This window comes from Serinus canaria, chromosome 4, assembly GCF_022539315.1.
Source record: "Serinus canaria isolate serCan28SL12 chromosome 4, serCan2020, whole genome shotgun sequence".
Lineage (NCBI taxonomy): Eukaryota > Metazoa > Chordata > Aves > Passeriformes > Fringillidae > Serinus > Serinus canaria.
Window position 1 is genome coordinate 34436330 of NC_066317.1, and position 24283 is coordinate 34460612.

The 24283-nt window shown below is 40.5% G+C and overlaps 1 protein-coding gene across 3 annotated transcripts; it reads right to left on the reverse strand.

The window, feature by feature from the left end:
- Positions 1 to 370: 370 nt before the first annotated feature.
- Positions 371 to 20250, reverse strand: MFAP3L (microfibril associated protein 3 like). Of its 3 annotated transcripts, XM_050973985.1 has the most exons (5): positions 20099 to 20242; positions 11230 to 11276; positions 11056 to 11159; positions 8452 to 8847; positions 371 to 5563 (listed from the first exon to the last, which is right to left on the reverse strand). In XM_050973985.1, exons 4-5 carry the CDS (start codon positions 8732 to 8734, stop codon positions 4701 to 4703), a joined length of 1146 nt encoding a protein of 381 aa, XP_050829942.1. In that variant the 5' UTR covers positions 8735 to 8847; positions 11056 to 11159; positions 11230 to 11276; positions 20099 to 20242; the 3' UTR covers positions 371 to 4700. The 3 variants fall into 3 exon arrangements, with proteins under 3 accessions (XP_050829942.1, XP_030095202.1, XP_030095203.1); XM_030239342.2 differs by lacking the exon at positions 11056 to 11159; XM_030239343.2 differs by lacking the exons at positions 11056 to 11159; positions 11230 to 11276 and having other exon boundaries at positions 20099 to 20250.
- Between the last annotated feature and the right edge of the window lie 4033 nt (positions 20251 to 24283).

Genomic DNA, 24283 nt, shown 5'->3' on the forward strand with positions numbered 1-24283 from the left:
TCAGTTTGGGCCTGGGAGCCAGAGAGCTAAATATAGTACACAGCATTAGAGCTTGGTACAGCTGGGGAAAAAAAATCCATTTGGGGACTTATAAAAGGTCAGTTTGGAACAGAGGTGCCTGGGGTGCAGAAACACTTGCCCTGACAACTAACTTCATTCTGTTCCTATTTGAGAAGTGGCACAGCAGAGCTGCTGGGGACAGAGGAAAGTATAGGAAGATAAGACAGGGACATAAAATGGACATAGAAAAGATTTGAACTGATTATTCCAAAAATTAGTGCAGGATGTATGCCATTAAGGATCCATTTCTGTGGGAAAGTGGTGTTGTGGCACTGTAAATATCTTGTTGAATGTGTACAAACTCAGCATACTCTGTGCAAATTCTTTATTGAAACAATGATCAATGTACAAGCTACATCACATTTCATTTTGCCACTTCAGCATGAACTTTTCTCTTTGTGGTTTACGGCCGTGAGCTATAAAATCATAACAGTTATTTAAATCAAAATACAGCAACTGCTTCTCAAAAGAACACATTCATATTTGTCTTACATTTCTTCTAAAATCAAAAAGGATTTCATAATAAATGAAATATAACTTACAAGACTTTAGTGCAAGCATTTCCTTTGCATCTAAGAAGCTTTCAGTTGTCCCACTAAATATGGCATACTTAAGAGGCCAACTTTTAAAATAGCATGCTGCCAAGATATCCCATGAGAACTTTGAAAATCTGACACTGTTAACACTTTCTAGAATTAGTTAATCTGACCAAACTGAAAGTCAGAAAGCCCTGGTTATATGTTACAGTACTTTTGTCAAAAGATAACTGCAAATCAAGGAACTGACATAATATCTACATTAGAATAAAACAGGCACTGATTTAAAAAAAATCAACCTCTGCCTGTATATGCCATTTTGCAAATCTTATGATTATACAGTAACTTTTAAGCACAGGAGTGTACTTCTGTGCCTTACCAAGTATCAACAAACCTGCACAAAATGCTGGTCTATGGGTTCTTTTAAATTTTTTATATGACAGACAAAAAAACCCCTGAAGGATAGGTTTCATCACAAACATGCTTGAATCAGAGAACAAAAAAAAGGATCAGCAGGAAACAAACGCTGCTCAAAAAGAAAATGCAGAGAAAATAGATAGTGAATGCTATGGTTAAGTGGTCTGATTAGTATGGTCTTACATTTACCGAAAAAAGAATAGTAAGTGTGAAATTCAAATCCAACACTGATTTTTTCTGCTGCAGAAATCTAGTCATCTTTCATGAAGTTTGGCAAAACTGTTTGAAAATGGTGTAAATATAATTGTGCAAATCTCTTTTCCTTATTAAACCTGGCTTGGTGTTCCTTTGCTTTTAGAATGCAATTTCAGTTGGACTGGATTTTCCAGATTGTGAGTTTTAAGAACCATTAGTGTTTGGTGGAACAATAAATAGAAAAATGTAACAAAAAGTGTGCATAGTCCAATGATGGGAACAGATTAATGCCCCTGAAGTGCTAAAGGTGCATGAAAATATATAACAATGCAAACATTAATATTTTCTTATAGCCATTATTAATTTAATGTTTGCTAATTGTGTTTCTGGATCATAAAATAGCCATTTGCTAAGAAATACTGCATAACACAATTGCATACTTTATAATAGCACAGCTGGAAAGCTTGGAACAGGAAAGACAGGTTTGGGTCTTGCTTCCCATCTGTCTTCCACAAAGGAAGTTCCTGAAAGCATATAAAAAGCTTTAGGCTTAGGAGTGTCATATAATGGGTGCATAAGACACTGAGCAGCAGATACAAAACCACCAAAAACCCACATAAACCATCGGTTGTGTATAAAATCTGTATTTTCTTCAGCTACAGCGCTGTTTAGTTTTTATTCTGATAATAACACAAAGCTAAATGTCCAGACTGGCTGGAGCAGTCCTTCCTCATCTCATGAGTGAACTCTCATCTCTGAGTGACTCCAGCTCTAGAAAATCCAGGGTTCCCTCTGACCTTGCAACAGCAGGAATCCAGCCCTCCATGTATTGCATGTATCTGATCCAAGTACCGGTTGCTTATATGTGGTTTGCAATGTGCGTTTGTGTGTACTTCAAACGTGCCCTTTGTGGGCAGCCTCTGGGGAAAAACACCATTTGTATCTTCAAGGAAGTTTACACAGTGATACTGAAGAAATCCATGGGGATTATTTGCTCTCAAATGTTTCTCAATAAATAAATAATAAGGAGGCTGGAGGACAGCCTGAAAGAACCAGTCAGGGTCAGAACACTATAGAAAGACATGAAGGGGTCTGATCTCTACTGTAAAAACTTCATAATCTAAAAAGATTAAAATTAAAATACTGTAATAAATATTTTTATAACTTAAAAAAAGGTGTAATTTAAAAGTTATTTTTATGCTTTCAAGGAGAACATCCTTGCTTATCTGTGCAATCTTAGTTGGGCACCAGGTAGGTAATTTTAAAATGCTTGGGCATTGTTTGTAAATGCTGGACAGGCAGAAACATCAGTGTACCTCTCCTCAGGAGGTTAAGGTGAATTAAAGGAGTTTGGTGCAAGTTCCTGCTTTTGTTTCTGCCCTTGTCCTTTTTCATTTCAGAAGCAAATCAAGTAACTTGAAAAACTGATGTGAACACTAAACAGAAATGTCCTTTGGATTCAGACAAGATATTAACAGTTTGCATCATACTGCTGTCAATCACACTGGTCAGAAGTGAGGTTCTTTATGGTATTCTTTTAAACTAACTTCTGTCTTACATTTATATTGCTTCGCTGGAACTCAAATATTTCCAGTCACATTCCTAAGAGGACTTTGCCCTTGCATGTTTCCTTTTGGGCTTGTGCAAATGCATTTTGTGTAGAAACCTGCCACTGTGGTAAGCACAAAAAAATGAGACATCTGAATGCTGACATTTCTTACAAATTGGTTGTAAAATCTGAAGTCAATTATTAAACATGTATTTTTTTTTTATAACCACAGAAAGATAAATATGGAGCCATCTCTGCATCACCTATGTAAGTCATGGGGTATTCCTGTATTGCACTGCTGGTGAGGCTCTGCAGTTTAACATAAGGAAGCTGACACAAGACCTCAGTTCATTATCAAGGGTTTTTTTATGTACCTGCAACACTGACTTTGATCTTGATTAGCTGTGCAGTTAATATAACTGATTGCCTCCAATAGACACCCTATGGAGATGTGGCTGCTTTGTTAAAATGTCCAGAGAGCCATCCATGCATCATCTCCTTTTAGACCTAAGAGACTTTTTTCTACAGTATACCTGACTCCAGATTTATTTTAAGTATCTATATTTATACAATCCTTTTTAAACACTATAAGGTGATAGTTTGTTCATTAGTGTCAAACTAAATGTGTCAGGTAATTAAGTAATATGCTATTAACCCAACACAAACTCCTTGTAAGTGATTTCTTTCCAAACTCACTGCAGAGAAGGTACTTTTTATTGTCTATCTGCAAGAGAAATTATTACTTCCCTCCCTCTCCTGGCATTTCCTGGCAGAGATGTTGATCCTTTTTAACACCACATTTGCTACGATCACTAAAGCTTTACTGGGGTAGAGTCACGTATACTCAGGCAGTGAACATCCTACATGTAGGAGGTTCCCAAAATCTCAATGCAATTATATCACATTTAACAGTTTGCATGACTGTCTTTGTAATTTTATAGGACACTTGATTATATCTTTTTTTCAGTTTGGATACAACTCTCAAACTGATGCTTATATATGAATTCAGAATTGATCTTCAGAGTACCAAAATTAAGAAGCTAAATAAAAGGGTACTTTGCTATTTCAGCCTTGTTATCAACTGACTACTGGCATTTCCAGGACTGTTATGGAACCTGCATATCTTCTGGTACGGTAGTACATAGTTACTGCTTTCACATTACTTCAAAACAAGACAGCTTGCATATTTGCAGCTGTTTGCTGTATAAACTTCCGGCAACATAGAAACTGCTCAAATGTATGCAAAAAATCCCTGTAGAGCCATTGAACTGCAACTTTCTGATGGCTTTCCCATCTGTAATATACACCTCAAAGTTGTTTCTTCATGCAAAACAAATTATTGTTGGCATCTCCATTCCATGAAAAAGGGAAAAATATTTCCCATGTGGCTAAGCAGTGTGGTCTCAAATGAAATGGAAACATTTTAACTTTCTTTAATAGCCCTCTAAATCACAATGCAGCTGAGCAAACAGGCTTTGTAAATGGGATCTATTAGGATTTTATTTGGCTACTGGAGTGCTGCCTCTTGGGCAATATTTCAAATTCACAAGTTAATATTTGCAAAAATGCAATAGATTGAAATAATGAGAGTGAAGGAGGAAAATGGAAACCAGTTTTATGTTTAGTAGGTTCAAGTGTCCTACACCAAAGACTACCATTGACTTCCAGGAGCCACTACTGGTGACTCCATCCTAGAAAATGATGAGGTAAATGTTTCTTGGAAATACTCCTAATCAAAAAGAGCAATTAATATTAATGTAATAGCAATTACTCTGCCATACATCATGGTAAACTAAACTGAAACTGAGAAGAAAGTGTCAAATAATCCACTTACATGCTTTTGCTATGATAGTCTCCAGGTAAGGCTTAGCGGCAAGTACAATATGTATTTTTAAAAGAGCTCCACCTGATTTTCCTGCTATGCATAGATTCAGGAGTAACTATCATACATGGCTTTCATATATAACACATGTATTTTTGTCATTTGCCAACGCTGTGTCATCAGAACTGTGTTCAGCAGAAGGCTCAGGAGGGGGCTCCACAGGAAGTGCTGGTGTTTGAGGAGTGTCTTCTTCCTTGGTGTCCAACTGCATGCTTTCCTGTGACTGACCATCCATACAGTCTTTTTTGGACAATGGGTGAACTGACACTTTTATTGCAATCTGTTGAGGTGGCTCATGCAGTGACGATGCGTCCGAGTCACCTGTGGGAGATTCACTGCGCGTCAGAGCATTTGGGATCATATAAAGCTCATCTGTTTCAGTGGTCTCCTGGCCTTCTGCTGCCTGCCGTACAAAATTCTGTCCTTGTTCCTCCAGACCGACAACCTCCATAATTTCTTCCATTATAGTCCTGCAGTTCATGATGAGAGGTGGCAAAGGTACGCTCCGAGCAAGCTCTTCAATATAGCGGGCAAATTCCATGGTCTTGAACTGGGTTACTTTGGCAAGCTCAAGCGTTTTGGCTGACGTGATAATTGGGATACGCTTTGCAATCTCAAAGGCCTTCTGAAGTTTCTCTGCCCCTTCTGTTCTGAAGAATTCATTGATTGCTTTCTCAGTTTTCTTCAGATGACTGCTCATCATACATAACCGAGTAATGTTCAGTATCATAACAATGGTAAAAGCGACAAGGCAGACAATCATGTAATAGATTCCCATATCTCCAGAGGTAAAAACAACCCTCAGCGTCACAGTGTTGTTAACGCTGCCATACGTATTAGATGCGACACACGTGTATTTACCTCTGTCTTCAAATGACACACGGGTAATGTTTAGTAGCCCATTGTCAAGAAACCACCATTTTCCTGTTGGAGAGGAAACAGAGTAACTTAGAAGTATTTAGAAGTCACATGATCAGCATAGTCTTAAATATCGGCTTTATCAGGCTTCAGGTTTTGGAAGAAGGAAATCATGTTCACAAGAAGACAAACAATTTACCTTCATAAAGGCCTGTGTTACTACTACTGTCAAATCCCTTACATCAACTTTCAATAGTCAGAGCATGCCCTAAAAGGGTCTCATAGAAAATGTAATATGCATCCCATCTATCTCAATCTTGTGGTCAGTTAAGCTACAAAGATAGACACAAAGATAGGACTACTCCAGAGAGTCTCCCAAACACAGGTCACACTTCCTCAAAGAAGTCAATTGAAGGAGTTGGATCCTTCAAGAAAGATCAACGGGATTGTGAGGCAGAAAAACCTACTTAAACCCTCCTTGTTTTGTTCCCTGAAAATGCATTTACTTATAATTGGGTTATTTCGGCGTTTTGCTACAGTATCTCATATAATTCTGTTAATGTAAACTTTAAAACCCCTAACACGTTAGACATCATACACTACACTGAGGTGTTGAGAAACTGATTTTGAAGTATAATTTTAAAGAGTGGGAAGTAGGATAGGAGGAGTAAAATAGATGGAAAGGAGAAGAGCCATGATAGGGAATGCCTTGTTTGTTGGTAAGAACCTCTACACACCACGACAGAACTTCTTTTACCTTTAAAAGTAATTTCTATCAATGTAATGTAATTGATAACTTGGTCTGCTGCATGGACATATACATTTCATATACATGCGCACTTGATATTCTTTGAAACTGGCAGAGTAGAACAGTTTAAGTACAAAACTGCATTTGAAACAACATGTTTCAAATTACCCATCACTCCTATCACTACTAAAGTGATTCAAGATTAACCCAGTTACTGTATTTGCCACTTAATTAATTGGTAATGAATTAAGATTTTTAGTTCCTTAAGGTTTTTCTAGTTAAACATGGCTTACCCAAATTGTTTCCCATTATCTCCAGTAGAAGCCTACGTATAAAGTATTCCCAAAAGATCCCTGCCTCCATTCATGTGTACAGAGGGCTCTTAATTATGTCTTTTTATCCTCTTACTTAGAAGTTTTAACTTAAATGAAATAATATTTTTTTTACCCTAGCATATTTCTTGAAAACAGCTGAATCATTTTGCCTGAAATTAAAAAATACAGAATAAATAAAATCAGCATAAAAAATACATTAAAAAATTACCCCCATCTGCTAAATTTCAGCTAGTAAATATTTCCTTTACAGAGGAAATATTAATTAGAATCTGTAACAGATGACACTTCTTCCTCCAACTCCAGCATAACAAAAAGTGCTGAGCAGTGAATACTCACTGCTCAGTATTCACTGAGTATTCACTGCTCAGTATTTCTTTGAATTTGAATGCTGGTCCTTTTTGCAAAGTAGGTTTCAATTAATTGTGAAATAACAAGATGCCTTGTGATGTATCCTGGCTCCAGCTGTTATAAATGACATAATGGCATTGAACTCAGTGACTGGGTCTATGTCAGTGGATCCTGACAGACATATTGACCCACAAAAGAAAACAATGATTCAAAAAGGTATCATTGCTGGGTTTTGATAACAATTCAACGCCATACTTAACACCACAAAGAAAGGTCTCAAGCTAGGAAACATTTCTTACAGAAAGACAGTCTCCTAGAGGAGGTATTTCACTGTTGAAATTCTAAGTTAAAGTGATGTTGTGTTAATACTACATCTGCACTTTTTACTGATTTGGTCAAAGTTTTTGCTCATCTACCTAAATGTTTGGTTTAGCTACCTCTCTCAGCTGACTACACAAAGACCTAAATTTAGATGCCTTACTAGAGGGGAAATTTTCGATTAGTGAACCTAAGCAAAACACTCCAGCACACTAATCACTGAATGTTGCCACAACCACACAAATCATGTTTGAAAATCTGCTTACCAGCTCAAGTAATTCCTTTCTCTAGCTTAACTCAGAAAATTATAACATGCTGTACTGTAAAACATATCCAGTTATCCAGTAAGCTTTTACAGATACACATTGCTCTTTCACATCAAGCTGGGTCAATTGTTACTCCTGTCACAGCAGAGTTCGCTGTCAGGTCAGCCATCAGTTAGGCACACTATCTTACAACTAAGAGTTTATTTCATCATGCTGTGAACAAAGCAGTCACTATGGAAGAATTACATGAGAAAAACACCTTCCATATACCCACGCTTCCCTCAAATACTAGAAGCATAACTAGAAGTATAACTAGAATTATCACTAAAACCTTCCCTTTAAGGAAAATTAGCTCATGTGTAATTATGGTCTCTGGCAAATGCCACTGAAGAGTCTTAACTAAAGCTGGGAAGGCTCAAATTTGTCCTTCTGTCCTGACTGCTGCCCTATATAGGTTTTGCAGTTGGTTGTTCAGGGCATCTCCTGTTTCTCACACTACCATGGCACTGCACATTTAGACAGCAGGCATACCAGGGAGCTAGCTGTGTTGAGTTCACGCCAACAAACTATTCTCATATGTCATGAGAATCCTCCTTTGAGTTGGGAAACAGCTTTTTTATCTTTTTTTGGTGCCAGAGAAGAACAAAGGAGGACAGAACGAGAAACAGAACAAACATGAAGTCTTCCAATGAAAAGAGGACTGTCTACAACTTCTGTTAATTGCTTCAGCTTCTTGCTATGTGTTGCTATAAATAACACATAAAAAGTTACTGTTTGCTTCCAAGGTGTGCATAAAAAATTTGTAACTGCCACCAAGCTTTCTTTTATTTTCACACAGGAAAATACCACAGCCAGGCCATTAAATTCAGGTTATTTGTCAACTTGCTGTCCAGAAGTGTCTCTGAACAGGCTACATCAGTGCTATTCCTAAGATCCTACCTTTATTCTCCTCCTCTTGGAGCAGGTGGCCATTGGAATTGTACCATCTGTAATGTGGGCTGGGACTCCCTTGGACATTGCAGTCAATCAAGGCACTACTGCCCTCCTTGACTATGATGTGGTCGATGCGGGAGATGACCACGGGCACGGCCCCCGCGTGTGTGTCAGTGCGGTTGAAAGTGCTGTTACTCACATCCTCAGCAGTGGTCAAAGCTGCTAATAAGATGACAAGGCGTGTGGTAGGCAGAAAGTACAAAAAGTGGCGGCTGTTCAGTATGTCCATTTTCCTTCAGTGGCGTACACGAGTGGCTGGGAACTAATTCTGTTGAGTCCTTGAGGTGAGCAGGTCACAGGAGAGTTCTACTTTGATCTGTGCAATTTTATGCTTAAAATATCCTACAAAATAAATAAGTAAGTATAGTGAGACGGCATATATAAACAGTCCATTAGATATGCTCTTTTAAAATAGTGACACATCCACTAATGCATTTCACAATCATCAGTGCAGTGTCTTGTCTAAATGCTAATGTTATCACAGTCCTTATCCTTACTGGAAAAAGATGCATACATTTTCCTGACAATGGTGTTGTTCAGAGTGACAGGCGTAGGAGAAAGCTTTTATCACCTAAACACTTAGCAGTAGCTTAGCTACAGTAGCAGCTACAGTTTTGTGCCAAAAGTTCAACAGATTTTTTTCCTTTTTTTTTTTAACCATTTGCAAAATCAACAGAAAAAAATGGAGGTACTGCACATTAAAAGCTGCCACTACCAGTTTGGTGCTGCAACTCTATCACATGCATGGTCTTAGATGAACTGTGAAACATGGTGTAAGAAAGAGCAATTCCAGGAAGGGTTTTTGGATCTAATGCTGGAATCTTTGATATACACATTTTTTCCCAAGCACAGCAGCACATACAGCAAAACATCTCAGACCATTCACTTTTCTTAACCTACTGCTGTCTGAGCTATAACATAGCATGGAAGATTATTCTTAAAAGAGGGTATTTAATGCTTGATAAAATAATTTCAGTGTTGCTATTTATAGAGCAGATTTGAAAAGAAGAGTACTGGCTAGTAGCATAATTATGGTTAACATTCCTTTCAGATTCAAATGAAATTAGGACTTTTCTGTCCCTTATGTGGCATTAAGCATTTTGCCTGTGTACTTTTTGCACATTCTTCCTCAGTATTTTCCTTCAACTAATCACCCACAATGAGGCCTTTCTGAAGCAGTGATTTCAGTTTCTGGACAGGGTTGGGGGGGGTGTTACAAAAGTGTTCTCTATTGGCCTCATTATGCTCCCACTGAACACAATTGGCATTCAGTACTGACTGAAGGCACAGTGTTAGCCTCAAAATGAGCACCTTGGAAAATTTCACTTAACAGTCTAAAGGCCACAAATCATGCTAAAATCACAGAGTATCCAACTATACTGGTTTTACTCACGTGTTTCTAAGGTAAATAACTGAAACTTACTGAAATTTATTAGATAGAGAGAGGAATCTATCTGGAATCTGGAATAAAAAGAAACAAATGAAAAATGCCCATCCTTATTTTCTTTTGTATTCAAAAAGGAAATAAAGCAACATTACCATCTTGCACTGGTAATACTTGATTTAGGTAGTTTTGTTATGCTCCTCTCATCTCTGGAAAGCAAGGAACTTGCTTTCAAAAAAATAGATATAGTGTTATTGAAAAAAGCAAATGAATTCTTCCATTTTACAGGATGAAGCATTACTAGAAATTACAACCTATGTTTTTTTTGATAAACTGCTGGCATGGTATAGAGGTCTGTCCCAGCTTCAAGCCTGTCCTTGTGTTTTTTCTGCTTTTATAATTACTGAATATGGAAGTATTTCTCTTGACAAGACAGAATAATTTATAACTTTAAATTAATATGCAAATCACATTTGTCATATAAAGCTATATAAACAATGACTTCAGAAATCTACTCCCAATTATGCAAAGCATGTAGAGTCTGTGCTTTTGAAGGTACACTCTGTCTGAGTCAGCAGTTTGGGGAAAAGCCTTCAGTTCTGCCTATTCACTTCAGTAACTACATCTCATTTCTACTACTCCATTAACCTTGGAGACTGACATTCTTCATGATTACACATATTCAGTCTATAAAATGTTTCTGTACAGTGTCACAGATCTGCATTGCGCCATACAAAAAAGCAAATATCACACTTCCTGGCAAAGGAGCAGGAACAGAGACTGGCTGGATTAAGACAATGGGATGGGCAAAAGATAATATAAACGGAATAAGCTGTGTGTTCCAATTGCTGTCTGGGGCTTGTTTTTACTGTATTAATATCTAGCATATATTTTTACAGCAGAAAAATCAGTAGCAATCAAAAAAAGGTGTTTATTGTGGAGAGCAATTTGCATTCCAGAAGGAAATGAAATAGCATCTCCACAGTAGCTGAACAGAAAACCTGTAAGGAAGGGACGAGCAGTGTATTAGGAAGCTGATGGCCCACTGATTCAGCACAGCACAGGGATGTGAGTGGAGGTTTGGAAGGTGTGAGGGCAGTAAGGCATTGCCTATTCTGTATGTTTACTTGTTTTGAATGCAGAGCATATGGAAGCAGAAACAGTACCTTTGTGTAGTGATGGCAAGTGTGACTGGTCCACAGTATGGCCAAGGGGTTGACTCCTTGTCTGAAGGTAATCAGTGACTCCCTCATTCTGGCCCAGAATGGAACTATAAATAGCTGCAGTAAATCTTAGGAAACAGAGATGAATAATTTATATCTACTGTGTAAGGTTCTTACCTACTCCTTCTTCTTACTCCTGGGAATGTACTCTCTCATGTATGTTCCTGGAATGTAGAATATTAAGAAAATACTAAATACCTTTGTAGATAAATTTCTATTTGAAATAACTACAGTTTGGTGGCTAATATGAGGAATAATCAGGCAGTAGGTTTAAAGCATAATGTTTGGAAATGAAGCTTGCTGCTTTCATATGCCATTCAGGGAAGTGCCTGAGTATGTTTGAGGAGACAGGGAGAGATCTCTCTGAAGAATGGTGTTTTAAGATACAAGTTTAGACAAATGTTCCCAGGGCAAGTAGGAAGCAGAAGGCAATCTTTCCTTTGGTGTGCATCCTCTCCAAGGTTATAAGGAAACAAAAAGAGATGGAAGAAAGCAAAGAAGGTTTTCTTAGCCCCGGCTGCTGCAAGAAAGTTACAGGGTGGCCATGCTGGGACCTGAATGTCCAGGACCCTCTGCAAACCTGCTGAGCATGACCAAAAATGCTAGAGTCAGATTATGAAAGCAGGAAGAAGCAGAGAGAGAACTGAAAGGGTAGAAAATGTGCTCACACCAGACGCTGATGCAAAGGAAGATTTGCTGAGAGTTCCTGTCCTCCTGCTTTGCCATAGGCGCAAGAGCAGCCTGAGTATATCAGGGAACACAGATCTGGAAGACAGCTACTTTGCTAAACATAAGTGATGTAACGACTTATGGTTCAATCACACAACTAAATGGGGAGAAGACTGAGACCAGAATAGGACTGGTAGTGATATCTGGCAAAGCAGCAAGAGAATCCAGAGTACTGGAGAAGTAGGTACAGTGTCGCCCAGGATCTTGGCCACAAGAGGCAGCAATTAGCTGTGACCCGTGATAAACCTGACAAAGGCAGCCAAAACTGTAACCTTTTAATCTGACCTAAGACAGAGAAAGCTGTATTGACTAAACTAAAACAAAGATTCCTGTAATAACTCCTTGAGACTGAGAGTAACCCAGTACTCTAAAGAGGGAGGACATCTGCAATCCCAAGTCTTGCTTTGTAGGAACAGATTGAGGCTCAGAGCATTTTTGCCATGAAAAGGTCACTATAAACAAAGAGCTAATTTCTGGTCATGGAAAGGATGTAATCACCAAAGCATATGAGCTACCGCTAAAATACTTACAAAAAATAAAACTCTATATAATATAATTAATGTGGTTACATAGACTTTAATTCTTTTTTTTTACTTTTAAATTTGTGATGCATGAAATGGAAAAAGAACACCCCTGGCTATTCTAAGCTATTCAGGCTGGCCTCTGAAGATGGAATGAAAGGAATCCCCAAACTCTCCTCCAGCACCTAGAACATGTACATAGGAAACTTTCCTGCTGTATTGTATCTGGAGCAACATTAGCCACTCAACAATGCTTGCCAGTGATCCACAGATTAAATAGTTCTGTTTTTCAATTCCCCAACCCAAATGCTGTAAATTGAAAATATTAAAGTAACAGATTTACTGCTTGTGAAATTAACTTCCAAGGAAAAACTTGAGCCAAATGAGAACACATGACAGCCAGCTCTCTATGAGAGAGAGCAGCATGCTCTCTATGCATTTCTATCCAGAGAAGTCTCCTGGAACATGCTCCAGAAAAAGCAGAGCTGCAGCATGATACTCCTAATTAATGTGAAAGGCAGACAAAAGCTGTAGTTACAACTTCTCTGTCCAAGATCAGGCATTAGTCTAAACAGAAGACACATCTAGGACTGACATCCACACCTAGGAACATTAATCAGAGACATGTTCTGACTGACCATTTATTTTTTCATGTCATAGATGTGTTTGCTTCCCATACTACTGCCACCAAAGGAAATGACTATGGGTGTGGGGTCATGGTTGTAAGTGCTGCATTTGTGCAGAACAACATTGTCAGAGCACAAAAGAATAGAAAAGGAGGGCAGTGATGCATACCTTTTCCTGGCTTGCTCATATCTGTAAAACTGGCCTGTTCTTATTCTTAAAACAATGTGTAATCCTATTAACTGTGAGGTTATTCAATTCACAAGTGAAGCACAAGAAGCCAGCTTACTCCATAACGCATAAATTTTCCTCCTATAGCTTTAACATCCCAATGCTATCCTCCTTGGCTTGCAAGTAACCAAGAAAATTAAATTATTTTCATTCTAGGTTTCCTTTTTCTAAAAGAAGTATAAAGGCTGATGCTACAAAACAAAATTAAGGCTAGTTTTTTATTATTCAAAAACTACTTGCTACTTTTCCTAGTTTCCATTAGCAATGTTTTTTAAGAGTGGGCAAAAGTAAAAGTTAACAGGTGTTAGTGAAACAGGAATGCAAATGAAGGAACTTATGCCACACAGGTGAGAAGCTCACTGCCAGTTCATAGGCTTATGAGTGAGAACCACCTACTGAAAAGATCTAATTATTAGGATCTAGACATGCAGAGGAAAAGAAATGTCACTCATTTACAACTAGCAGAAAATTTCTGACTTATTTTTCTACTCATTTGTCAGTTGATAAACTATTAATGCTTTGCTCCAGAAGAGTTGCTCTTCATTCTCCTGGAGTGGGGGATTTCAGTCCTTTGTAGTTTCATGGCTTTCTGTTTCCCTGGCTATTTTGAATAAGTGACCTGCTGGTGGTGTTTGTAAGATGAAGAGTTCCTTCAGCACATCTAGATTCCCAGCTGGGCAGCAGCCCCCAGCTATATGCTTATTTAGTCTCTTCAGCTGCCTGGGAACTTTAAGAAACCTCTCCACAGGGCTGAGCCCTGGCCATGTCTGCTCAGTCACCTGGTGTCACACTTGCTGCCTGGAGGGTATGGAGGGTTGGAGGGTATAGACAAGACAGACATGGGCTCCTCTGAGAGATGTACTGTGAAAGGACATGAGACATAGGACAAATGCTGCAACAACAGAAATTATGAAAAAAACATTTATGCAGGAGGTCAGTCAAGCCCTGCAATACACTGCCCACATGGGCTATGGAATCCCCATCCTTTGAGAAGTTCAAAACTTGACTGAGCTGGTATACACTGACTCTACTTTAAAAAGGCTGTTGAATCAGATGAGCCCCAGAGGCGGCCCCCCCAACCTCAAGAAACTCTAATGCTCCAGAAACACAAATACAAGAATTGCCTCTGGGAAGACAATGGGAAAAAAATATGTCTTATCTTAAAAATTGCTATATGGGATGCTGGAAAATTGTCTTCCTGAGCTCCTTCATAGTTTTTTGAGTAGCAGCATTTCAGAATGATAAGACAGGCTGAGAGTGTTGACTACAGCCTGAAAAAAAAGGTATTTGGCCTTCTGCATTGTATTTACCTGATAAGAACAGTACATCTCCTCTTTACCCTATACAGGGTAAGGGAACTCTGAGCATCTTCATTACCCTCTGCTGGACTTGCTTCAACCTGTCTACATCTTTCTTGTGCTGAGGACCTCAGACCTAGATGCAATATTCGAGGTAGGGTCTCACAAAGATAGAAGAGAGCAAGAGAATAATCTCCCTCAAGGTGGTTTCTTGACACAGAATAAAATCAGGGCTGGGAATCTATGAAGATTCAAGAGAGACTGTATATAATTTACAAGTACAGATTCATAGATTATGACAGCCTATGATCAATGTGGGGACTTAAGTTCTGTATATGTGTTATCCTCTGAGTGTATGACTCTGGGCAGTGAATAGGAAGGGCTGTCAGTATGGCAACCTGGAGACCTTTTCTAGCACTACTGTCTAAAAAAAAAAAATATAACAAAGAAGCCTATAAATTATTTGTATGTTTTGCAGGTATTGGTAAGTTCTTACAGACAAACATTTTTCAATCTGTTTTGTAAGGTGACAAATGATAAGTAACAAAAAAAAAAAAAAAAAAAAAAAAGAGTTGTGGCTTATTCTACCATTAATGGCAGAACCTGATCAAAACTTAGTCATTATCAGTATTTGTATTCTAAAATTATTTTGGTCTGAACACACACAACACTGTAGGGGGTAACAAAGGAAAGAAGCATCATAAGGATACAATTGTCTTAGTTTCAGGGTTCCATAGTGTAACAAGACACTGCAGCAAGACAGCAGCAAGCAATAAAGTGTAACTGAAAATTAATGTTATATCCAGACTTTTCATTTAGGGAAAGAAGCATATGCCTTTCTATTCAGCAGCTGTACAATGGAAGAGTTTTCATTTTGCCTTCTTCTGTGTGTAAATGTTTTAGAATTTTTTTACCGTAAATTTTTCCTTTTCCTCTTTACCTACTTCATGTCTCTCTTTATTCTCTTTATACTACTTCATGCCTCAATATTGCAAAACTAGCAAACACATGGCATCCTAGTGCTTCACTTTAAAAATTTGAATGGGCCCATTGATTTGACCAAGTCTTTGAATGGTCTGATGTGCACTCTCCTGATGTCAATGAACGTTCAAGAGATGCTAATCCATTAACCTAAAGAAGAATGAAGGCTGTCAGTGGGTAATTATTAGAGAGGATATCTAAAAGTACCTTAAGAATGCCAAACCTCTGGAAAATCCCCTTTTGATGCCACAGCTCCTGTAATTCTAGCATCTCTGCTGTATCAAATTAGCTTTTCGCAAAATACACTGAAGCAACAGAAGCACTCAGGCAGCTTGGATGGTTAACTTCTCATTAAAAAGTTGTAATTCAGATGTGCACTCTTACATGCACTGAGAAATCTGAGTTTTCTTTCTATGTGGTATCTTAATGACTGCAGCAAAAGCAATGCTCTATATTTAGTGGAGAAGCTTGCTGTTTTTCATCAAGGCACGTACTGTCAGGAAAATGTCCTACTGAGTTGTAGGTTACCCAGATCATAAAGCAAATTCAACACCCACTCTGGATAGTGGAGATTTTTCAAGGCTCAGCTTATGTGTTATTAGACACAAATGCTTTGAAGAATTTTATTCATAGAAATAAAAACTTTGTTTATATAGATTATCTAGATTTCCACTGTGTTTGTATTTATATGGAGGCTGTACAATCACATTTCAATATAGTTTTGTATACAAAGCTCTTATTCCAGAAACATTGTATGGCTTTAAGAGTCCCTTGCTCAACTCCTGGCAAACTTTCAGCATTGCTGCTGTTTTGCTGTTGCAGGAAATGCAGATGCATCAATGCTTAAGGGCTCCCTCTGTTGAGAAAGGAGGAACAATGAAGACGCACAGAGAATCCCTCAGATGTACATGTACTTCCATGTACATCTGAGTTCTGCCTGGCCTCACCAAGTTCGACATATCTTTCATTTTCTTTACACATCTTGTATCTTTTATTTATTCCTGCACTCTGTAAGCATTATTCTGCCAACAGTTTAAATAACCAAAGTCAACAAATGCAACAGATCTCATATGCTCTTGGCAAGGCTTATGAAACTCTGCTAAGAACATAGCAATGCAGAATGTGGCCCAGCTCACTTCCTTCCACTTCCTCCTTTGGGCTCTGCTTGTCAAAGCTAACCATCCCTTAAGTACATCTAGTGGTTTTCTTTGTCCAAAGGAAGAAGGAAAATTCCAGATGTAGGACATTAAAATATAACACAAAACTAAAAACTAAGTTTTGCTTAAACAAAGATATGAAGGACATTGCAGGCTAAAAATTATATTTAAACTCTAAATTTTTACCAACTGAATGTTTTCAATGTACTGATATAGCTTATATTATGCTATCTTAACAAAAGACTTCCATATTATTTGGAACATAAAAGAAAAAAGAATAGGACAAAACAGATTTGAGTATGGCTGTTCTTCCCTATCCCTATAGAACTGTAAGATGGATATAATTTTTAATGACTGGCTTTCATGTTTATTGGTTGCTGGGCAAAGAGGTTACAAATACAGGGCAAAGAGGTTACAAATAGATGCCATGATTAGGACAGGATTAACCTTGTCAGAGAGAGACTTTAAAGGAATATAAGTGCTCATGACTGATTGCAATTGAAAATGATTATTTCAGGTTAAAGTTGTCTGTGCCTCTTCCCTCCACAACTAAAAAAGGGGACAGAAGATGGATTCAAACAAGTTTGCCCTGCACCACACAGCAGCTTAAGTCTTGCTTGTACCCAAACATGATCAATTCAGCCCTCTCCAAGCATGATTGTGTATTGCCATGTGTATTCAATAATTTAGCTGAAGGCCCTCAAGAGCTTACTAAAGAACTTCTATAATTTCAGACTTGTGTGCTGGTTATCTCTATGCCACATTGAAAAGTGTAACAGTAAAGGCACATAACTTTCTCAGCATCCAGTACTATGTGTGTACCACACACACACACACACACACACACACACACACACACACACACACACACACACACATGCAGCTGCAGTGCCCAGGTCCCTGCTTGACTTAAAAATATCAGCAAGAATCTTTTCTTGGAATAAAACTCAGTGTGGCAGACACATGTCAATTGAATATTAGGTCTGGGCTAGGTAAGTTATTCTTAATGCAGTAAGAAATTCCTACACATACAGTGGCCCTTTTCCAAAATAAAGTAATTTATACACATCTGTATAGAGGTTGTTATTTCTGATAATTCTCTAAAATGCTGCTATGGATGATTTCAATCACAGTAACTGGTGAAAAGTTACTCTCCATTCTCTTGGAAATGATGTTTCTATGGTGGGTCTGTATATGGGCAGAAAATGACACGGTCAAATGCCAATTGTGAAAACTTAACAAAATTAAGGATACAGAGAGATATTTGCAAAAGCCCACAAGTTTGCATGAATGGATGGCAGGAATGAAAAATTTCATGAAGTATTTAAGACCTTGGTCTTACACCAGTCTTCTGGTGACATATTATTACAATCCAGGACATCTCAAAGTAGGATCACAGGCATGCCTGCAAAGACTTTTAGTAAAGGTGTAATTTGCTGGGAGAGAAAGAAGACCTTGCTAGCAGAGCTTGGTACGAGTTGTTTTAGCTGCTGACAAGCTCACTTTCCCTGTTGTAAATTGCATTCACATCTCACTGGTACCTTACACTGGGCAAGAAGCTTAAATTATGAAAGAAATGCCAGCTCCACATTTCAAACTCTGTAGACAAGAGCTGAAATGGAGATTGGGGTTTTTTCCATTTAAATCATTCACCAGAAGCCCCTGTCATTGTTGTCACAAATGTGACTCTCTGTTGGCTGGGTTGGGTTTTGTTCCCCTGCTTAAAGGAATGAATGTGCTTTAGCCAGGTTCTGTGCCAACTCCATCCTCCTCCTCCAAATTCATGCAGGACCTGTCCAGCTGCAGGGAGGCAAAGGGGACGGGGCAGGAAGACAATTGGAGCTGTACAATACAGATAATTTCAGAATTCACTACCACACTCCCACCATGTGTTAAATGTTTTAAGAGTAACTGATTTTATCTCTAAACTTTATGAACCTTCAGAACAGGAAATATGCAGTGGACACAAAACATTTTTTTTGTTGTTGTTGTGCTGTTTGTCCAAGCCTCTGAAAACTGCTAATTCTTCAGAAAAAAAATGGGTGCACAATGTGCACTTCAGCTGTGTAAGCTGCACTCAGCATCAACTGATGTTGATATGCTGCAATCTGAATGAGACAGATTTCTAATAAAAAAGGATTTCTAGTACAGCAACCACAAGTATATCAGTGGTGCTGCTGCTACTGTACATGCTAAGCCCGACAAAGGATTCCTGCCATGCAAAACATCATCTCCACTGAAAAAAGATCTGCCATAGTCTGTCCTGCTGCAGTGAAAAGAAGAACTCTTTTACAATATAATATCTTAAAAAATGAAAATGCTACATTTCTCCTCTCCTTAAATCCTTTGTGTTCCTCCTTTTGAAATAATTTTACAGCACTTCAGACAAACACATGCCAAATGAGGTTGCATTTAGGATTTTGCCACAGTTGGTGCTTTTATTTCCCCAAGCAGGGATATCAGGGTAGCTCCATTTGAGATACTTCAATTTAACAAATGAAAGAGGGCTGTTAGGAAGTGTAGTCTCTTTCAAGACTCTCCAGACAAATGCACTAGAAAAGTGCCTGCTCAGTAGCGCTCTGTGTTCTCTTAAGCTCCCTTGTCCAATACTGCTGGAATTGGCCCTGTTAAGAAACAGGATTCAAAAGATTATTTCAAGACCACTCTGTGCAACAACTCTGAAGTGCTGGATTCTAGTTCACTCAGTCCACTTATGAAATTGACTATCTTATGAGGCTAGCTTGTGAAGTAAATGGGTAATTAAAGCAAAATATCAGGAGGCATCCTTTATTTTAAATTTAAGGTGACACAACTTCACCTCGCTTTGAAGTCAGCTCCACCGAAGAGGTCTCTGCACTGAGGTGTCACCTCCCATTCCCCTTCACAGGGTGGGACAGCAGCGAGCATCCTGCGTGCAGGAGCTGGAAGGCTCCAGTAAATCCTTGGGCTCATTAGCTTTTAGCTTTTGCTTTTTTTTTTTTTTTTTTTTTTTTTTTTTTTTTTTTTTTGCCTAACGAAGCCCACTTTCCTTCAAGACTCGGTGCTGATTTGAAATAATCTCCTAAACTTTCATGCTGAACACAGCATTACTGCGCTCCCGTTGCGCGGGGAGATACCGCGCTCCACGCCGGGCTGGCCGCGAGCGAGCGACAGCCGCCCCGGGAGAAGCGCCGTGCCCGCCTGGCCATGCTGCAGCGCTCCCCCGGCACGGCCACCGGACCCTGCTCCGGCCCTCCAGGCTCCCCCGCAGCCGCCGGCGGGACAGCGCGCCCGGGTCTCACCGCGGAGTTCCGCAGCCACCGCGGCACCGGGGCCAGCTCGCAGGTAACCGGCAGCCGCGGCAGGTGCGGGCGGCGCGGGCGATGGAGGCGGCGGCGGGCAGCGCCTCCCGGGACGGCCGCCCGCCCGCTGTGGAACTGCGGCCCGCGCCCCCCGCGCAGCTCACCTGCCCGCCCGCTGCTCCCGCTCGCTCGCTCGCTCGCTGCCGCTGACGGTGCCGCTGTGCTGCCGCCGCTGCTGCCGCCGCCCCGCGGCAGCGCCCGCCGCCGCCGCGCCCCTCAGCGCGCCCCGCGCAGCACCATGCCGGGGCCGGGCCCGCGGCCGCGGCCGGGGCCGGGGCGGGCGGAGCGCGGCGCTGCCGCAGTGCCGCGCCGTGCCCGTGCCGTGCCGTGCCGTGCCGTGCCCGTGCCCGTGCCCGTGCCGTGCGCTCCCGCCGCTGCCGGCTCCGGCGGGGAAAGTAGGTCAGGGCGACACTGAGCATGCTCAGAGCCGGGCCGGGGGGCGGCCCCGGGGCCCGCGGGGGACACGGGGGGCGGCAGAACCCTCGGCCGCGGGGTTGACACGGGGCCGGAGACGTGCGGCGGCCGCGGGCGAGGCAGGGAGGCCTAAAGCGAGCGGCGGCGGCGGGGCCGCAGTGGGGAAGGCAGGGGGTGCGGGGCGTGCGAGCCCCCTCTGCCCGAGCGGAGCCGGCAGTCCGGAGCAGTCCCCGCCGGTCATCGCATCCCTTCTCATAGACGCTTGCGGGAGCAAGTGCTGCAGGAAAGGGATAACACCCCAGCACACCTAGAGAATCTAGAGAACCAAAATGCTGCGCTTCAGAGAAATGGCACACGTGCTTTCACCCAAGGGCTTTATTCCTAACGGGATTGCAGCACCCAGCTCCAGTTTAAACTCAATCTGAGGCAGTCCCAGCCTGTGGGAAGCTGACCCTGACTATAGATGTCTAAATGATCTGTCAGCAGAGGGTAAAGCTGTCTTAGCTTGAGCAAAAGTGCTTGAATTTGGTTGGTGCTCTCTGTCCAGGCTGTGCAGCTGCCCAACAAGCGATGTAGGTGGCCAGCTGCAGGCAGGAGCCTAGCAGGGATCTGGTGTGAGCCAATGCTGTCCTGTCCCACTCTCCCGTGCTTCTTCCCTGACCTTGTGGCATCAGAAGAGGAGCATGCAGGGCGACCTTCAGCTGAGTGGCAAGACCAGTGGGTTAAACCATGGAGGTCTGTATCTCCAAATGTTTGTAGTACTTTTGTAGCCAGGCTTGGACCTTGATCTTACTACAATCTCTTCTGATTGCTTCCAGGGAGCAGTAGCTGAAGCTCTTCTGCTCATGGAAGAGTAATCAGATGAGAGAGCATTTGCTGAAACTGGACTGCATTTTATTGCAGGGGAAGGTGTATGTGAAGTACACTGTGGTATATGTCAAAGCACATCTCTAGTCTGACCAGGGAAAACTGAAGAGGAATAGCAACAAAGAATTCATAAAGAGGAAGGCAGACCCAATCCAGGGAGCTGGGCCAGTTATGTCAAGAGCCTGGGCTCCTGGTCCCACCACCTTGCATGTAGGAAGTGCGGGGGTTGAACATGGATGCATTCCGTGCGTGGGAGTGGTGCAGGCGCTGAGGTTAGATCAGGCTGTTGACAGCCAGGGCTTCTTGTGTTCAGTGTCTCCAGAACGGAGAAAATTGAAGACAAAGGGGAAGATGTGTTTGGTTTTGTCAAACCTGGCAGCTGAGACAATCAGTCAAGGAGTGTGCTTCTTACTAACTCTTCCACCAAAGCATTTACTTGGTGGGAGGAGCTGCTTAAGTCATAGGTCCTTGTTGGCCACTGACTTGTGATTTGTGCTAGCTTGACCACACTAATTATGAACTTGGTTTTCCTTCTTCTTGTCTTGAAGTACTGGGTAATTTGAACACAATTGAGTAGAATTTATTTATCAGTTACTGATGGAGCAAGTCAGATAGTTGTGTGCTCAGTCTTATAAACTCCTTTAAGTCAGGTAACACTCTGCCACTGTCTGGATGCCTGTCAGATCTATGTGTGATACGAGGCTGAATTTTTGTATTTGGAAAAGTCACACATCTTTCCTTCTGAAAGGGTCTATCCTTTCAGGCTCCTCAGGTTTCAGAGAACATAAGCCTGTGTTGCTGGAGCCAGCCACCACATTACTTGCTCCATGCCCTTCCCTGGGAGATCGCTATCATCTGCCAGGTGAGCGTGAGGACTTAGTGAGGCATTTTTCCATCCCACCTTCCAACAGTGCTTGCACCAGCTGCATGCAGAGGACTGGCCCACTGATTTGAGCAGGAACTATAAAAGGTCTTCTGGATGCGTGTCCCAGCTCTGGTTAAGTAATAAAAAGCTCCCTAATTTACCTGGGATTAAATAATTATATAATATTATTCTAATATTATTACATGAGAATGCATAAATGATAAAATTTGCAATGTTGATTTGTTTGTTTTTTTTTTAATAATACCTGCTGTAGATAAACCCTGACTTAGTGCTACAGTGACCAGATTCTATTTCTATAAGACTGTAACATCATTTAATTAAAGGCAGCCTTTTAGAGCAAACAGAACTTTGGTATTGCTAATAGTTTTATCTGAACAGTGTAATCAGGGAAGCCTTGTAATCATGCAGTTAAAAATCTGAATTGTACATTTTGTGTGGCTATAGTCCCTCTATCCCGTAGGTGGAGTGACATACTGGAATGGCTGAGACAAGCTTGTGTGCCTCACAATGAAAGGTACCAGCAGAGAAACTAAAGAGAAGGGAAGTTTTTAAATAGTATTCAGCAAACCAGCTGTATTAATAAGCCAGTCAACATAAATACATGAGGAGATATTCCATTTAGAAATTAGCTTGCCATATTTCTCATTAAGTAAAAAGGAAATTATGATTATGAGAAACATCTTGTTTCAGTATGGTGATGTTACTCTTTTGTTTCTTTTAAAAAAATTCTAACAACCAGTAAAATTAGATCATGCATGAATACTGATGAGAAAAGAATAACTTTATTTATTAGGATACATATCTTCAGCATGCTACTTTACCTAATTTAAATGGTTTTCTGAAATACTAACAGCATTTTAGTTTTAGTTATATCTGTTACCCAGGATTGTTACTTTAGTCACAATAATCTAAGGGGGAATAAGATGGGAATAAGATGGGAATCATTATTCCCGTCTGAAAGACTGGAATTCCAAGCTAGACCAGCATTGCTTTCTTTGTTGAGTACCGTCCCATTTTTTGGGAAAGATGTGGACAACTGAAAGGCTTAAAAGTGATCTTGGGATGGAGATAGAGAAATCATATGGTCCTAGGAATTCCTGGCCTGCACCAAACATGCCAGAATGGTGTGGGAGGAGGTGTCACAAGAGGGGATAGGTATTCCTGACTTGAACAAGACAGCTTGGGTGCTAGTTCAAAGCACTTGATTTATTAATTTATTTTAACCAGCACACATTTTTGCAGCAAAGACACCCTTCTTTTGGTACCTAGCTTTGTATTAGTCCTGTCAGAAATATCTTAGTCTGATGTGTCCCAGAGCACTGTGGCTTGTATTTTGTTCTTGTTTCTCCTCCCTACCTTTTGAAACAACTCAAAATAAATTAAAAAATATTAGGCATGAAGCTCATGAACTTTTGGTGGTTTTATTTGTACCTCATAATAACATGTAGTGCTAACTATTTCTCTCCTGCATTTCTGGATTTGTTATTTTTCTGGGGTAGTTCCTTTTTTTATCCTCTACAAGTGGACAGGAATTACCAATTGCATTTTATTCCTTATGCTTTATTTTTTAGGACATGGGGTTACAAAAGTAACTTGTTTTATACCTTTACTGTGACTCCCTTCTTTGCTCCTCCCAGAGGAGGAAAAATTCTCAGCTTGTTTGAAGATGACATTTTCTGCAGTGATCCACTTTTGTCACTCATTTCTGGGGGAAGTTCTTTCCTGAAATGTGTCATAGACAGTCTGTAAATGAAACAAACCCACTGATTATGTGGTCACTATAATGTTATCTTACGTAAATGCATACATGATTCTTCTTGAAATTAACAGCTTATTGGGGTTGAATTCCTTTTTGAGGTTGTCCTTTTGAGGCTTTGCAGTCTATTAACTTGATGGAAAGGTCTCTCCCTGTTGTACAGCATGTGTGTAGACAGCTTCTTACAGAAGAAACTGTCAGCATGTAGTTTCTGCATGTGCTTGTAGCCGTGTTCAAAGTGTTGTTGCTCAGGCTCTTCAGTCGTGTGTGCTGCAGAAAGTCTAGCTGTGCTGATGTGCTAAGGCAAGGGCAGATATGTCTGCATAAATTATTGGCAGCTGAGGAAAGGGTGAAATCCACACCTCT

Coding starts and splice junctions, on each gene's coding strand:
- MFAP3L (XM_030239343.2), bottom strand. CDS start 8,734: ATGGACATACTGAACAGCCGCCACTTTTTGTACTTTCTGCCTACCACA. Junction 5,564..8,451: donor CCAAGAGGAGGAGAATAAAG/GTAGGATCTTAG, acceptor CCTCTCCAACAG/GAAAATGGTGGTTTCTTGAC.